This window comes from Canis lupus, chromosome 13, assembly GCF_011100685.1.
Source record: "Canis lupus familiaris isolate Mischka breed German Shepherd chromosome 13, alternate assembly UU_Cfam_GSD_1.0, whole genome shotgun sequence".
Classification (NCBI taxonomy): Eukaryota; Metazoa; Chordata; class Mammalia; order Carnivora; family Canidae; genus Canis; species Canis lupus.
The window spans coordinates 22,654,767-22,669,734 of NC_049234.1; the positions used below are offsets into that span (position 1 = coordinate 22,654,767).

Consider the following 14,968-nt stretch of genomic DNA (forward strand, 5'->3'; position numbering starts at 1 on the left):
TTTTGAATTATTTGTATGTAGCATGTCAGTGGTTTGCATGCGAACTTATGCTTCTAAAGTAATGTATTTTGATGCCCGAGCTTCTGTTTATTTCAACACACATTTTATGCTTTTATCTTGAACTAACTGTGAAGAAAGTTTACTTTGCACAACACAATCAGCTCCAATGGACACATCTAAATTAGCAGAGAGTGGAATTAGAGAAAGTGCACGGTGGGTAATGATTCCCTGGCTAAGAAGGCAAAGCTCCAGACTTCTGGCCAGCTGCAGGGGTGACCTGGAGGGACAGAATGACAAGGCAGGGGCAGAGGGGGGATGGACGCCTGGCTTGCTTTGATCCTGCCGCTGAACAGGTCAGCAGGGCGCCAGAGCTGGGCTCAGCCCAGGTAGTGCTCCCTACTTCACCCTGGTCTCTCCTAGGAGCTGCCTGAGAATGAGCTTCTACACCCACCTCTGAGCATCTGTGTGGTGGACTGGAGAGCTTTTGGGAGGAGCACCCTGGTGGGCACCTACACCATCAACTGCTTGAAGCAGTTTTTGTGTAAATCCAAGGAGCCACTGGCCCTCAGCTCACAAGTAGATGGAACCCAAGTTGAGCAAGGTAGGAAGCATCTTCTAGATTCCGGAGCTTCAGACTACAAAGCTGTAGTGCCTGCAAGAGCCTGCTAAGGGACCCCACATGAAGAGGTGCCCCACAGTCAAGTGGAGCTTTCTGAAGAATTTGCTGCTACAGTGCCCTCAGCTTCTTTAGCTGCCAGACTATGACTCTAGGACTGACATCCAGGTCAGCTCCTCTAAGTTGGCTTCCACCAATGTGACTCCAGCTCCTTCTATCTCCACTCGCTGACATTTTTCTATGTTTGATGTTAACTTTGATTTGTTCCATTTTGGATCTCAGGTGCCGAGTTAACTTCTCTGTTCATGCTGTGCAGTCATCACTGGTCTGGTCAAGGCTTCTGGCTTATGCCCCCGCCCTTCTGTACCTCATTCCCCATTCCCGTGCCTGGCCCCCTCACCACTGTAGACCCCACACTGCCCTTCTTTGTAAAATCTCAATCCATTTCAGGGACATATATAATATGACACTGTAATCTTTATCTGGTTTCCAACTTTTTTGCTCAAAGCTATGCTCTTAGATCTAACCCTATTGCTGGGTGTACACTACCTACTGATCTATCCCACTTTGCTTTTCCTTTTCCTTTATATTAGACCCCTAGACTGCCTCCAACTCCTCACTTCCACAAATGATACTGTTAGGAATATCCTTGCGAGTGCTGCCAAAGGGAGAATCCTGCGAGGGATTTTCTTTGCCATATACTGGCTCACCGGGAATGTGCACATGTAATTCCACTGAGTATTGCTAAAGGGTGCTCTAGAGAGCTTTACTGGTTCATACCAGTCTACACCAGTCTATACCAGTCTATACCTGTTTACATTCTTACCATTACAGCATCTGGAGTACCCTCTTCTTCTTCCTCCATACCACATGCTATTATCCAACTTCCTGAATTTTTGTTTTGTTTTGGTTCTTGCCACTCTGCCACATATAAAGTAGTATCTCATTTTTGTTTTAGCTTGGTTGTCTCTGATTACTATTGAATTTACACATCTCTTCGCATGCTTGTGCCATCTAGATGTCCCTCCTGTGATTTGCCTGCTCGTATCACTTCTCCATGTTTTTATGTGTTTCTTTTTAAATTTTCTTTGTCTTTTCTTCTAGACATCCTGTAGATTGTATCTTCTCCTAGTCTGATAACTGCTAACCTGTCTGTGATCCCCATCTTTGAACAGAAATTCTTAATTTTAATGTAATCGTATCCATTTGAATTTTAAACTTAATGGTTTGTTCTTTCAGAATTTTGTTAGAAAACCCTTTCTCAATTCTTGGCCACAAAAATGTTGTTTTATATTTTTTTCTATAAGTGTTATGTTTTTAACTTTTACATTTAGATCTGCCATTTTTCTGTGTTTATATGTGATTTAAGATAGGGATCCTACTACATTTTTCTCCATAGAGTACATCATTTTCCCCTAAAGAGTCTATTTTCCCTATTGTTTTGTGCTATGAGAGTTTTCATAAATCAAGTAGCTTACATCCCTAGTCTACTTTTGAGCTTTCTATTCTGACCCCCGATCTTCTCATCTCTGTGCTAAGCACAGAAAATGCCTATTGAGTGTATATATGAAGCTGAATTTGCTGTTGAAAACAAACTCTGGAGGCCATGCACCCATGGAGGCTCCCAGCTGGGAAATGTTTCGAAGTACTGGATTCTACAGCACAAAATGGAGAGAAGAGGACCCTTGGCAAGAGAGGGCAGTGTTATGATGTTTTTACTGAATCAACAATCCAGTCAAATATATCACAAAGTCCAGGAACCTACCCCTGCTTCGTGACAAGCATATGTCATATGTACCCAGAGTCTAGCCTGGAGTTGGGAGCTCATAGACCTCTGGAGCCTCCAAAGTTTCCCTGAGTTAACTGGGACTGGGAAAAGACAATCCATGCAGTGGACCTGTGCTCTAAACCTTGATATGCATTTTCCTTATGACCAGTTTTAAAATGGCTCTCAAGGATCAATAATAAGTACAAAAATTTATTGATTCCTGATTATGGACCAGCTGCCTTATATCATGATCTCATTTATCTCCCAATGAGATGGGTTTTTTTTTTGCTGTCATTTTATAAATAAGGAAAATGAGGGTCAGAGATGTTAGGAACTTGCCATATTTGAATCCAGATCTGTCTGATTCCCAGTACTGGGTGTTTGAAATGACCTCCCTGTTTTGCAGCCCTGTTTCCTGACCTGATGTACTTCCATTTTAGCTCTTTCAGATTCACCAGTAGCCACTGAGCCCTCTGGATCCCTCAGCTCCTCCCAGGAGCCATCAACAGATCATATCTATGTGGATGTGGAGCCACCTCCCACAGTGGTACCTGACTCTGCTCAGATTCAACTAACCAGCATGGTTGATGTCCCTGACTCATCTCCTATGCTTGAGCCTGAACCCAAACCTGCAGGCCAGGAGCCACCAAAAGGTGGTAAAGCTAAGGTCAGAATTTAATCCTCCTTCATATTCACAAGGCTTTGCACTGAAAGCTGTAGATACTAATCCTGCCACCTACTAAGCTGTGTGACCATGAGCAAGCAACTTCATGTTTCTGAAACTTAGTTTCCTCATCTGTAGAATGAGTATACTGATACCCACTTCACTTCATCTGTAGAATGAGTATACTGATGCAGAGTTATAAAATTCTGCATTTCTGTAGAATCAGATAAGCCAATATACATGAAATTCAAGTGTTAGATAACTGTGGCAGTCATATTTAATTGAACAGAAACTCTTCTTAATTTATTAGCTTGGAAAGACAATTGTTTCTTTATTTAGATCTATCCCACAAATATTTCGAATCTACTTTGCACAAGGACAAGTAAGACAAAAAAAAAAAAAAAAGTATTCTCTAGAGCCTAAAGAGAAATGAGACTTCTCATCCTCAGCTGAGATTCTGGAAGACAAGATGGACAAGTACACAAAGATCCATAAAGCATAAATGTGATGAATCTAAGTCATAAATTCGAGTGCAAAATCCTGGTGTATCAACCCATTGAAGAACCAGCCAACTTTTTAAAAGTCCTGAGGGATTGCCTACCAGCACATGGTAAAGGCTGAAATAAAAAGTGGAGTAAGACAGAGTTTTATTTGTTTATTTAAGAGATAGAGAGAGCAGGAGTGATAGGGAGGGATAGAGGGAGAAGCAGACTCCTCACTGAGCAAGGAGCACAAGACATGGGGCTTGATCCCAGGACTCTGAGATCAGGACCTGAGCTAAAGGTAGACTGTTAACCAACTGGGCCACCCAGGTGCCCTATGAGTTAGACAGATTAATGGATATTTGCCCAGGCTGCTCCTATGTTATGTATGCTCAGTGTGACCCTCCATGGCTCAAGGGGTTCTCTGCATCCCGCCAGCAGTGAATTTGCCACTTCATGTTAGAATTACCAGTTAAAGTGTATTTACCACCATAAAATTGTGAGCCCCATCAGATCACAGATGATTTTTTAAAGATCTCTGTATCTCCTGTTCTTAATAGAGTGCCTGGCACATTGTAGGTACTCCAGAGATGTCTAAGAGCAGACAGATGATGAGTCTGTCATGGGACCACTGTCTTCTCCCAAAATGCCTCCTCTCTGTTGTCCATGTATCATTGCCACTCCTGTCTCTCCATCCCTTATGTTGTTGGTGTCATTGAGTTGTACCCATTCAAATCAGAAATGATGCTAAAAGGAAATTGTCTACATTACATCACTTAATCCTGCAACAGTGAAGTAGGCAGATATGATTGCCCCCACTTGAGGAAACTGAGAATTACAAAATTTATATTAATTGTTCGTCAACTAATGCCTTGTCTGCCAAAGCACACTGTATCATGCAGCCTGCCTATCTTCTCTACTGAACTAACCTTCCCAAATTCAGGGATTGTTTCTCATTCCCCTTACATCCCCAGTGTCAGGCACAATATCTCACATCTGTGTGTTTAAATAATAATGAATATTTTCTGAATAAATGAGTGAATGGGTGGATGGATGACTAACATGTCATTTATTGAAATGATACAGAGAGCTGCAGCCACAAAAGCTGCCCATACCCTCATTTGCTCCAAAGGGATCTATGTGTTCCCTTCCTCAGGATACCAGCCAGCCACCAGCAGGCAGATCCATGAGGCCTCATTAATAATGCATCTCTCATCCCTTGCCAGGATGCCAGGAAACCTACTCGAAGGTCAACCAAAAAGAAAAAGAGAACCATAGCAGATGAATCTGCTGAAAACGTCATTGACTGGTGGTCCAAATATTATGCCTCCCTCAAGAAAGCACAGAAGGTAGAGTCTTTCCTGGCTATGACAGCCAAGGGATTTGATAAGAAAACACAGCACTTTTCACAACACCACCTCCCATCTCACATTATCCCCTTCTAGATTCTACTATAGGTAGGCCCTTCTCAGGTGCTGTTCTGTTAACTGCAGAAAGATTCAAATCCTGGAAGGACCAGGGATCCAGAATTGCAAAATCCTCACCCTCTGGCTAAGGCTGACACTAGGACATGGCTCTGTTGTAAGTGTTGGAAGGATGTTCAGTTCAGCATAGCATCATAGAGATCTGCCCCCCAGTCAGACACAGAAAGGTCCATCCATGAGAAAAGGTGTCTCTGGATAGATGGGCATAACAATGAGGGCTTCAGGTGTACCTGGAGATATCTAGATTGAAGGGCCCCAGGTCTCCAGCAGGATTCTAAGTTTGTACGGGAAGCTATCAAAGTAAAGGCAGAGGAGTTGGCCTTAGCAAATGGGAGTTATCAACAGGTTGCCAGAGCAGGGCCTCATGCACATGAAACAAAAAAGGATTGAGTTATAAAACTTGAGACCCACTGGAAAGTGGGTCAAGAGATTCAGGAAAAAGCTCAGTGGTTGAAATTAGTAAAACTTCTGATCCTTGAGTAAAACAAAGAAAGGAAAATTAGTTGTATGTTATCATCACATTCAATTGAATAGAAACTCTTCTGATTATTTCATTTGGAAAGAACATAGTTTCTTCATCTAGGAATAGCCATGAATATTGACATATAGTTAAAGAAATAAACCTAACAGTGATATCTGCCTCCAAACTCCCTCCTGTTGCTGCAGTGGACACTTCCATTCCTAGTGATGGTTCAGCTCTTTCCCCTTGCTCTTCTAACCTCCCAGTCCCTGGGACCAAACCAAAGATCCAATGACCTTTCATGACAGCAGATAGAACTCATGGTGCCAACTAGGTGATGCTCCGGGGAGGTGGGAAATAGGGGAGAGAGGTAGTGGCCAAGAGGGGGCTGTGCACACAGGGCAGGGAAGTCTGCTGCTTGCTGACACTTTTCTTGGACACATGGGAGCCTCTTCTGTAGGGCCAGGCATTTTGCTGATAGTCCCTGGTCAATCAGCAAGGCTTCACTTGGGGGCTTTCTGGGCACAGTTTGCAGTCTTTTAAAATGGCATCTCCAAGAATGATGAAGCCTGAGATAATGGAATTGGGACTATTGGCTGTCAGGACTCATATATGAGGCATAGTAGGGCCAATAATCTTATCTCCCTCTTTTCTCCAAGGAAAAAGAGAGCAATTCCAAGGAGAAAAGAAGCAATGCAGGTAAGTTATTTGGGCATGGAAACAGACCATTTGGCAGAGAAAATACTAAAAGGAAGTGGTGGGAGGCACGCTAGGTCTCCCCTCCCTCATTTCCCATATGAGAAACAATATCACGAACATGACAACATTCTAAAAAGATCACATAGATGATTTAAGCTGGACTGGGACCAGATCCCAGGTCTCCTGAACCCAGTTCAATGCTGGAACTGCCCCTCTGGCTCATGGCCTAATGTAGAAAGAGCAGAGCAAAAGCAGGAGGAAGATGGCATGATGGCCCAGATCCAGGGTGGTGAACTTTAATTTAGGTGACCTGGATTTTAGGTTCCTGACTTGATTTATAAGATTAGGTAGATCTGGCTTGGCAGAAGTTCAAATGGAAGAGGCCAGGGATTTGAAGTGACCACAAACTCAATTCAGGCCAACGGTAGGTCTTGACCTAAAATCAACAGTGACCACTAGTGGCCGGTACTGTTTCAGGTGAGAAGTAGGAAAACCAGAACCAGGCACTCAGTTCCTTGGATCACTCCTAATTGGCAGGCTTAATCCCAAAACCAGCCCCATGACATTAGCAACAGTATCTTCCTTCACTTTGCAGATGGTGAAACAGAGGTACAAAGAGATTGAGTAGTTACCTCAAGTTTACATAGCTGGAAATGAACAGAGCTAGAGGTCTGTCTCAGATGGCATTTTCCTAGAAGCTGCTGGAAAACTCCTAAGCAATCTCTCTAACTGCATTTGTGAATTGGTGCAAGACCCTTAACATATCTGAGCCTCAGTTTCCTGAACTAGGTGAATCTCAAGTCCCTAAGCATATCCAAGAGGAAATGTAACTAAAAGCTTCAGAGTCTGTCCATCTTGGGTCTGTTCTTGGCTAGTTGGATGACAAGGCAACTTCCTTCCTTCCATCTCTGGGCCTAGTTTAATGAATTCTTACATATCCCAGGACAGGCTAGCACATTGCCTGGCCCTGGGGATCTGCTGTCATTGCATTGCTCTGTGAGCTGGATCTCTACCATCCTGCAGCACACAGACTATACAGGGCTGTATGTAGCAACCCTGTGGGGAAGTGTTACTATTTCTTTTTGAAAATAAAAGTCCTAACATGTGATGGAGCAGAGGGAAACAAGGAGCTTGACTTTGTTTCTTCTCATCTGAATGACACTGAGGAGTCTAACAGTTTCCACTATCCATCCACAGAGGGGAAACCAGATGAGGTGGTGGTAAATATAGAAGATGGGCCAAAGAAGAAGAAGGACAAGATGCTCAAGAAGAAACCCAAAGAAGATGAAATCCCCAACCTGGCTGTCTTACAGGTGTGTGGACAAGGCCATCTTGACCATGGATGGGGTGGGAAGTTCTGGAGGCAGATTCTATTAGTGCCTCAGTCAACCCTAGTAATGCCTCTGTCTGAACAAACTTACTTTGTCTTCATTATGATCATCGATGCAGAGAAATGAACCTTAACAAGCATGCAGGCCCAGACAATGAAGCTTGCTAATTTTCTATTTTCCATGTCCTCATACTGAGAAGGGGCAGAGCTTACATTGGTTAGCCTGGATCCAGCAAGGTAATTTGCAGTGGATGAGTTCCCCTTGGCTCACCTCTCAGAACTTGTCCTCAGCATCTCAAAATATGATCAAAATAGCAGGAGTTTTGCTTTTTTAAACAAGATATATTTATTTGTTTTTAAGAGAGAGCGTGAGTGCAGGGAGGGGCAGAGGGAAAGAGAATCCTCAGGCAGACTTCCAGCTGAATGTGGAGCCCAACACTGGGTTTCATCCCAGGACCTGAGATCATGACCTGAGCCAAAATCAAGAGCTGGCTACTTAACTGACAAAGCCACCCAGGTGTCCCCAAAATAGTTGGAGTTTGAACTCTCACTGAAGTCAGCTCCATCACACAATCTTAACATTAGTCAGAGGCTATTAGCTAGAGGCATATTTATGGGTATGAAAATTGAGATTATGAAACTTACATATAAGAAATTTAGATAAGTAATTTTGATAGGAAATTTGCATAAGTGATTTAATTATATTACCAAACCTGAAACTCAATTCGATTTTGCATTTCTCAAGTATACATACATATATAACTATGCACTTGGAAAATTCATGTCTATATGCATGATAATAAAAATAAATTATCCATCATTTCATATGTGTTAAGAATTAGATGCTTAATGGACATTTATTGATTTGAATGTTCTCAGAATATTATAGATTGGACCCAACAACCAAATGATATCAATTGCTATAAAAAGTTTCCTCATAGTTATAATCATATATATATATTTTAATTTTGGTTTAACTATACTTCTTGGAACTTCAAAGTTTATCCAAAAGACTTTATAAATTTCCAAGTGGTAGCTAGTTCTAGAGGTACTGAGTCAATCATATTCCTTATTTTGCTAAAAATAAATGAACCATGCCTCTTAGATTTTTCCGACGGGCATATATCAAGGCTGGTTTTGAGAATCTTGGCATTCTTCTTGGTCCTTCCTTCCTTTGAGCACTGTCTTCTCTTTTTTCCCTAAAGATATACGATGGTGATCTCGAGAGTGAATTCAACAATTTTGAAGACTGGGTGAAAACCTTTGAGCTCTTCAGAGGCAAGTCTACAGAGGATGACCATGGCCTCGATGGGGACCGAGTCATAGGGAAGTTTAAGGCAAGTTCCAAAGTTAACCCTTTTATTTGGCTCTCTGGTCTTTAAATGCCAGATATGACTCAATTCCATTAATGATATTGTAGTGTAGGATGTATATAAGAAAATTCCCTAGTCTTTACACAAGAGCCTCTCTAGAACCCCACAAGGCATAGCCCTGGTCTTTTGAGATATATGGTTTGTGGCCAGTGAAGTGGGTTGGAACTCAGTCTGATGGGATATAAGGAGACAGAGTTGTTACCTAAAAGGATCACTGAATTTTAATTTGCGTCTCCCATCTCTGACCTACGAAATATATGATCTTATCTGTACAGACCTACCAATTGGATGATTAAACTAATCAAACAACAGTAACCCTTCATCCCGGCAGAGTCGTGGTGTCAGCATCACAAAGCAGTAGTTGGCACTTGACTCTGAACTGTGCACTGGGCCATTTGGTGCAGGGCAGTGTGTTGGAAATAGCACAAGGACTGAAACTCACCACTCAATGATATTGTAATACTAACTAGCTTCCTAATCTTGTACTTGACCTCCCTGAGACTCACAGGCAGCATCTGAAAATAGGAATACTGCAGTCAGGCTAGAAGGAGATACTGGGGAAAAAGCACCAGCTCAGCTTCCTGTGTATTAAAGGTACTCAGTATCCCATCTGATGCTCCTATCTACATCCTCCCCTAACAGCCCTGTGAGGAGGCTGTTACTCTACCAACACAGATTCATGGACACATCGTAAAGAAGCTCAGATGCAAGCAAGTTATGTGAACTGCCTGAGGACACCCAGACACAAGGGTAGTGCCACAAGGGTAGTGCCAAGTCCTGCTGGGTCCCAGGCTATGATCAGTTTCCTAGCACTATGCCCTCCCTGGCTTTTGGTAGAGCATATGACTGTATTGTTTCACTGGGTTGTGCTTTGTGGTTCCAGGGCTCCTTCTGCATCTACAAAAGCCCCCAGGATTCTGGCATTGAGGACAGTGGGCAGCTGAGAATCCAGCAAGGGGTTCCACCCAACCACCCGGTCAAAGTCCTGATTAGGGTGTACATTGTTGCGGTAAGCCATCCTTGTTTTCTCTGAGGAATTGTCTTGGTCTGCTCAGGTTGTTTAATCTGGGTGACAAACAACAGACTTGTATTTCCTCACTGTTCTGGAGGCTGGAAGTCCATGATCCAGGTGCCAGCAGAGTTGGTTTCTGGTGAGGCCCCTCTTCCTGTCTTGTCAGTGACCACCTTCTTACCATGTACTCACATGGCCTTTTCTCTGTGAGCACACATGCACTTGTACACACACACACACCAAGAGTGTGTGAATGAACAGAAGAGAAAGAGAGAGAGAGAGAGACAGGGAGGGGGAAAGCTTGTGTATCTTCCTCTTATTTTTTTTAAGATTTTATTTATTTATTCATGAGAGACAGAGAGAGAGAGTCAGAGACACAGACAGAGGGAGAAGCAGGCTCCATGCAGAAAGCCTGATGTGGGACTTGATCCCAGGACCCCAAGATCACGCCCTGGGCTGAAGGCAGGCGCTAAACCCCTGAGCCACCTGGGGATCCCCTCTTCCTCTTCTTATAAGGACACCAGTCCTTTTGGATTAAGGCATCACCCTTATGACCTCATTTAACCTTAATCTAGCACCCTAAAAGCCTTGTCTCCAAATACAGTCAATTAGGGTTAAGGGCTTAGACATAGAATTCTGAAAATGCACACTGCAGTCCATAGCAGGAGGTATGAAGTTTGGTTGATAACATGCATATTTGCTGGCTTTTCACTTAAGAAAAATACTTCCCAGGCATATTAGACTGCTCTGGGTAGCTTCATTTGCTGTCTTGTGGTTGCCTGATAGCTGGAAAGAAAACCAAATAGGACTAGAGCAGGAAGCTCACTGGCAAAAGAGAAAAACCAGGGCAGAACAGGGCAGGGATCACTGTGAAATCCCCCCCCCGTGGCTCTGCCTCTGCATTGTCACAGTCAGAAATTTCATTTCAAATGTATTTCCAAGAAAAATCTTGCTTTTGTTCTAAGCTTCCTACTTTCTGATGAGAGCACTACACTTTTTTCTTTTTTTTTAAGTTTTTGTTTCAATTCCAGTTAGTTTTGTTTTAATTCCAGTTAGTTATACAATGTGATATTGTTTCAAGTGCACAACATAGTGATCTAACACTTCCATACATCACCAGGTGCTCATCACAACAGGTGCATCCTTTTTAAAAAAAAATTTTATTTATTCATGAAAGACAGAGAGAGAGAGAGGAAGAGACATAAGCAGAGGGAGAGGCAGGCTCCCTGTGGGGAGCCTGATGTGGGACTCAAGGCCAGGACCCCAGGATCATGACCTGAACCAAAGGCAGATGCTCAACCACTGAGCCACCCAGGTGCCCCACAATAAGTGCATCCTTAATCCCAATCACCTATTTCCCCCATCCCTCCACCCACCTGCACTCTTATAGTTAAGAGTCTGATACTTGGTTGAGAGCACTACACTTTAATGTTGAAACTTTTTGGCCTGATTGCTTGGAAGCTTGTGTCCAAATCTGATGTTCAGTCAAAGCAAATCTCTGCCAAACCTTTATGGTTCATGTATTTGTTCTCAGTATACTGCCCTTGGAGTTGATTTTCATATCCTATTTGATTGCAGTAATCTTATTTTATACAAAGTTCCTTGTTTAAATTGCCTATATCTGTATCTTTGGGGTAAATCCCCAGCAGTGCAATTTCTGGGTCGTAGGGCAGGTCTATTTTTCACTCTTTGAGGAACCTCCACACAGTTTTCCAGAGTGGCTGCACCAGTTCCCATTCCCACCAACAGTGTAAGAGGGTTCCCTTTTCTCCGCATCCTCTCCAACATTTGTTGGCAAATTGAACAGCAATAAAAAATAAATTTATTATAAAAAATAAAAAAATAAATAAATTGCCTATATCATTTTTTAGAAACATAATGAAGCATAAAGCAAAGATGAATTATTCTTTAATACTCAGGGAAAATTAAAATGTTCCCATTCCATGATGCAATTTCCATGTGTCCTGAGCAGCAGCATCGCCCCTACCACCATGGTCCTGGCATGTTATAATCGCCAGGGATGTGATGATGAAAAAAAGTAGTTTCTGCCCTCAAGAAAGTGGCCATCTAGTTGGAATTACAAGTGCTTATAAAGAATCACTGGCAGTTCCAGGTAACCTATATTAAACACCCACTCAGGGCACTTGGGTGGTACAGTCCGTTAAGCATCCCACTGTTAGTTTTTGGCTCAGGTCATGATCTCAGGATTGTGATCTCAGGGTTATGGGATCGAGCCCTGCATCAGGCTCCACACTCTGCATGGAGTCTGTTTAAGATTCTCTCTCCTTCTCCTTCTGTCCCTCCCCATTGTGTGCTCTCTCCATTTTCTCTCTCTCAACTAAAAAAATAAACCTTTAAAAAATCCTACCCAACCACAGGATAGTTTAGACTACTTTTTTCAAAATTTTGTCCAAGAGGTCATTCATGTCATGGGAGAGACCATTAATAGGCATTCCTCAGGAAGTGGACCATGTGTTCAAATACATTTGAGAAATAGTGCATATAATATATTTTTTTCTCTTTACTAGCCTCTGGGATTCACAAAGCTCTTTAGCACATCATGGTGTGAGAATTCCAGAAGCAAAGAAACCTATTTAACTGTGGAATCTTTAACAGCATTTTCTAAACTTCTTGCCCATACCTTTCTCCCCACCATCTACAGAAAACCTTGCACAACTATGGCTCTTTGGGACATACTTTAAAGGAACCCAGAAATAGAGGGTATGAACAGCAGGAAGGAGGTTGGAGACAATTACTATTTATTTGCTCATTCAGCAAATATCTACAACACACCTTTGATGTGTCTGGGATCCTTTCCACAAAGGCCAGGAATACAAATTGCGCTCCTGCTCAGAAAGTGGGGGAGGTGGGAGGACTGCTCCAACAAATGAAGATTCAGTGGGTGGCAGCCCTGGTTGTGGAGAGGATAGGCTCCCTGTCATTCGGGACAGGTGGCACCTTGCATCGACATTTCCAGTAATAGTGATTGTAATGCTCTCTCATGCTAAGATGTAACCAATTGACTAAATAATGAGTTATTTTTAAAAATCTTTTAATTTAATAGAACATCCAAAAATGTAAAAAAAAAAAAAATACTACTACTTAAAAGTTGTTCCAAGAAAGAAATAAAATCTCCCTGCCTCTACAATTCTATCCCCAGAAATGACTCATTTTTCTTAAGAATATATACATACATCCATATCTATAGTTGACTATTGAACAATGATGTGGGGGTGAGCGGTGTCAACCCCCCTCAGTTGAAAGTCCATGTCTAACGTTTGACTCCCCCCAAACTTAACTATTACTAGCTTACTGTTGATTTGAAGCCTTACTGATATCATACCCAGTTGATTAACACATATTTGCTGTATTATATGTATTATACACTGTGTTCTTAGTAAAACAAGCTAGAGAACAGAAAATGTCATTAAGAAAATCCTAAGGAAAATACATTTATAGTACAGTATCATATTTATTGAAAAAAAAACATATAGAAGGGGACCTGCAGAGTTGAAATCCATGTTTTCAAAAGTCAGCTGTATTTACACTTGTCTACAACTACATCTAAGTAGTTATTTAATGCATCTTGCTTCATGCATTACATATTGATCTCTTTTTTTCTTACTTAGTATAACTTGGACATTTTCCAGGTCAATACACGTGGGTGTTCCCTTCTTTGTAGTAGACACCTAGTGTTTTATTTAATTAATGTAGTACCCATTTATTCATTTGTTCAACAAATATCAAGAAGACCCTGTTCTAGGTCTGGAGATAATGTAATGAATAATATAGACAGCACTCTTGCTCTGATGGGGATCCCATACTAGCCAGGGGTGATGTGGAGATCAAGAAAGGACAAAAATAAGCAGAGGAACAGATCAATGAGATGAATGTCAGAGATAACTGCTATGTCAGGGATTAAAATTGAGGGATGAAGGATGCCTGGGGGGCTCAGTGGTTGAGCATCTGCCTTTGGCTCAGGTCATGATCCTGGGGTCCTGGGATTGAGTCCCACATCAGGCTCCTCAAAGGGAGCCTACTTCTCCCTCTGCCTATGTCTCTGCCTCTCTCTGTGTCTCTCATGAATAAATGCACAAAATTTTTAAAAAAACTAAGTGATGAGATGAGAACCAATGGGGAAAGGATCTTTTGGATTCAGTTTCTAAGTAACTGACAGGTTATTTACAAATTTGCTATTAAACAATGATCTGATGAGCATCCTTAAAAACAGAGCCTTGTGTGCTTATGAATTCCATTTGGAGGACAGAATATTAAAAATAGCATAGTTTCTTACCCAGCTGTCATTTCTGCAGTTTCTCTGTCTTATCATTCCTCACCAGCCCCCTACCTGGGACATCACCTAGAAAGCCTGTCTTTGGGGTGGGTTAAGCCAGGTTCTCTGGAAGCAGACCTCACGCTGAGACACAGACCATTACTCAGGTGGCCAGTGCTAAATGCCAGCCTTATGGAGTCATGGATTCAGAGCCCATCAGGTGTGGGATAGGCTTTCAGGTCCCCCACCCCGTGATTTTACAGATAGATCTCAGAGAGGAGACACAGCATGCCCCAGATCACATAAGACATAGGACTAGAATCCAAAGTCATGCCTTCTGGCTCATGTCCAGCTCAGTGCTCACTGCTCTGTGCCAAGTGCTGCTTTCCCCTGAGGACATGACTTCAGAGAAAGTTCAACCTAAGATGATAACTTTTCTTTCAGCATCAAAATGGACAGGCTGAAGGGGTGGTTCTTAACCTTGGCTGCACCATGGAATCATCTAGGGAGCTTCTAAAAGTCCCAAAGCTCGGAGCCAATTTAAATTAGAATCTGGGGATGGAACTCAGGCATCCATATATTTTTTTAAATCCCAGGTGATCTGAGTGTGCAGCCAATGTTGGGAACCACTGGACCAAAAGGATTTTCTTTCTCCTCTCCAGGCATTTAATCTCAGCCCTGCTGATCCGGATGGCAAAGCGGATCCCTACATTGTGGTCAAGCTTGGCCAAACGGAAATCAAAGACCGGGACAAATACATCCCCAAACAACTGAACCCAGTATTTGGAAGGTCAGTGGCCATGTGGG

The 14,968-nt window shown here is 42.4% G+C and overlaps 1 protein-coding gene across 1 annotated transcript in view; it reads left to right on the plus strand.

Annotated features, from left to right (window-relative positions):
• Positions 1-14,968, plus strand: part of FER1L6 (fer-1 like family member 6) — a 155,533-nt gene that overhangs the window by 102,972 nt on the left and 37,593 nt on the right. The window contains 8 exon segments of the mRNA XM_038555452.1: positions 421-601; positions 2,825-3,051; positions 4,757-4,879; positions 6,134-6,173; positions 7,371-7,486; positions 8,709-8,840; positions 9,760-9,885; positions 14,824-14,951. Coding sequence (XP_038411380.1) covers positions 421-601; positions 2,825-3,051; positions 4,757-4,879; positions 6,134-6,173; positions 7,371-7,486; positions 8,709-8,840; positions 9,760-9,885; positions 14,824-14,951 — 1,073 coding nt within the window.